At 41.3% G+C, this 2173-nt stretch overlaps 1 protein-coding gene across 1 annotated transcript; it reads right to left on the bottom strand.

Moving 5' to 3' along the window:
• Nucleotides 1-237: 237 nt before the first annotated feature.
• LOC149242112 (uncharacterized) lies at nucleotides 238-795 on the bottom strand. Its single transcript, XM_089370761.1, has one exon. It carries the CDS (start codon nucleotides 793-795, stop codon nucleotides 238-240), a length of 558 nt encoding a protein of 185 aa, XP_089226887.1.
• Nucleotides 796-2173: the final 1378 nt, after the last annotated feature.

Raw genomic sequence — 2173 nt, 5'->3', positions numbered from 1 at the left:
GAAATAAGTTTTGCTAAACATTTCATATATTTTTCTCCAAGATGTTCTGCTAATTTTCTTTTATCTTCATCTTGAGACAAGATAAACAACAGTTTCACAGCATAAGCTCGCATTTCAGAGTATGTAGCTTCACAAAAAGGGAAGCAATACTTGAATTGCTCCTCCCTCTCTTAAATTTGTCCTTGCCTCAACAGCCGCTGGTACACAACAAATGGCATGGAATGCTCGAACAATGCTTCAATGTATTGAAGGTGGTGTCAAATTTATTAAAGATAATAGCTGGTATATGATCTCACCAGATTCCAATAATGCAGCGGTTGTGTCATTTGTTCTTTGGGGCAATGCTGTAGACATAGCAAGGTTTGCATAGGTATTAGCAACTTTTTCTCTCAAAGCCAATACAGTTGACAGTGGTGTGCATAGAAGGTCCAAGATGGGTCGGACCACCCCATCTTTGATCATTTGTAAAGCATTCTCAGGTAAACTTGAAAGATTCTGAAGTGCCCCAATGGCTGCTACTTTTGACTTCAAATTAGCATTCGAAATCATTTTAAGAAGTGGAAATACAACTCCCTCTTTGAGAAATGCAGCGTTGTTTTGATCTGTTAAACCTATCTCTGACAACTTACTTGCCATAACAATTTTCATTGTGTCAGACCCTTCTCTCAGGTTCTGTATCAAAGGCTTGAAATAGTTTGCATGTGCCATTTGCACTACATTATGCTCACGGTATGGGAGATTCTCCAGAACTTCGTTTGCATCCTTAGCAGCTTTAGGATCGTCACTATTTGACATTGTTACAAGGAGGAGGATACAACCTTGTACCTTGCCAATCTGTTCACACATAGCCATATCCTTTGAAAGCTCTAAAATCAATTCCACAACTTTCATACCCTCTGCAATATCACGTGCAAGTGAACGAACAATAAAATCAATAGCATGATCCACCTCAGCTATTTTCACCTTTCTTCAAGCTCCAAACTTGATGAAGAAAAACTCAGGCTTCTCTGCTCTGGAAGACTCTGCTGTATTTTCCTATAAAACGTCTTCCTGTAGAATGCTAGCCGGATGCCATAGGATGTCTCTGCGCCTCTGCACAATCTTGGTATGCTGGAGAATTTTGAACAGGCCAAAACAATCAGCGAAGGATGATAGGTTAATCGTTTTGAGGAAGCAGAGGATGTATACTTGAGTTGGACATGATGCAAGTGCAAGTTAACAGCAGTCTATGAGTTTCGGCTGAGCGCTCATTAATTCTGCGTGATTTTTGGTGGAGTGAGGTGGCAAAAACATGTGCTGGCCCATATGAACTGCTGTGCTATCATGAATTGCATGTCTTCTTCTATTTGTTAATCAATTGATGCCCTGTGCACTGAAGTTCAACAAATCTTCCATTACCTGTGTTTCTCAACTTCCACGTGAATGACTATCCACGCATGCTGCGTGATTTTCTCGTGAGTGCTAGAGAACTGGATGTCAGGCTACATTCATGGCTTAATTTCACCATTCCATTTGTTCATGCAATGCTTAGACTAGATTCATGCAATAAATGAACAAGGTTTAGTCACGTACCTGAAGTCAAACGGCTACTTGTGAAGCTTTTTGCTGCTGCATGCTCATGTTCTGCTGCTGCTTGCTTGGATCCTTTGGTTGTATGAGGGCTTGGCTGATGATTTTTGATTTTTTTTCCTTGTGCAGGTGTCCTCTGACCAGATCTAAGCTGCATGCATTTGTTTCCACGTTCAAGCTGCTACTGCTGCATTGTCACAGATCCAGAACTTGTTTTCGCCATTTATCCCAAATGGTAAAGCGAATCGATCTGAAACTTGCTGAGCATGTTTCTATCATCATGATGCACCTCCCATAGCAAAATCGTGATCAATGGATGCACGGATTTCGAGAAAAATGGAAAATGGCTGAAGGTTTCAGAGATCGATTTCTCGGAAACCATGCATCGGAATCGGCTGAAACTACTTGGGTAGGTTACCATCACTCATATGCATATCCCCATGAACCAGGTTTTGAAACGGATGCAGGGTTATGGAGAAAATGCAAAAATGGCTGATGGTGATGGAGGCTGATTTCTTGGAAACCGTGCACCGGAATTCCCTGAAACTGCTCAAGCATGTTGCCATCACCCTTGTACAATTCCCCATAAAACGGTTTGTCAAAT

The sequence above is a fragment of the Pinus tabuliformis genome, chromosome 8, assembly GCF_031772625.1.
Source record: "Pinus tabuliformis cultivar Carrire ecotype Pingquan chromosome 8, CPIR1, whole genome shotgun sequence".
In the NCBI taxonomy this organism is placed as follows: Eukaryota; Viridiplantae; Streptophyta; class Pinopsida; order Pinales; family Pinaceae; genus Pinus; species Pinus tabuliformis.
Note: the sequence above shows the minus strand (reverse complement) of the source record. Positions and strands in the feature narration are given on the sequence as shown.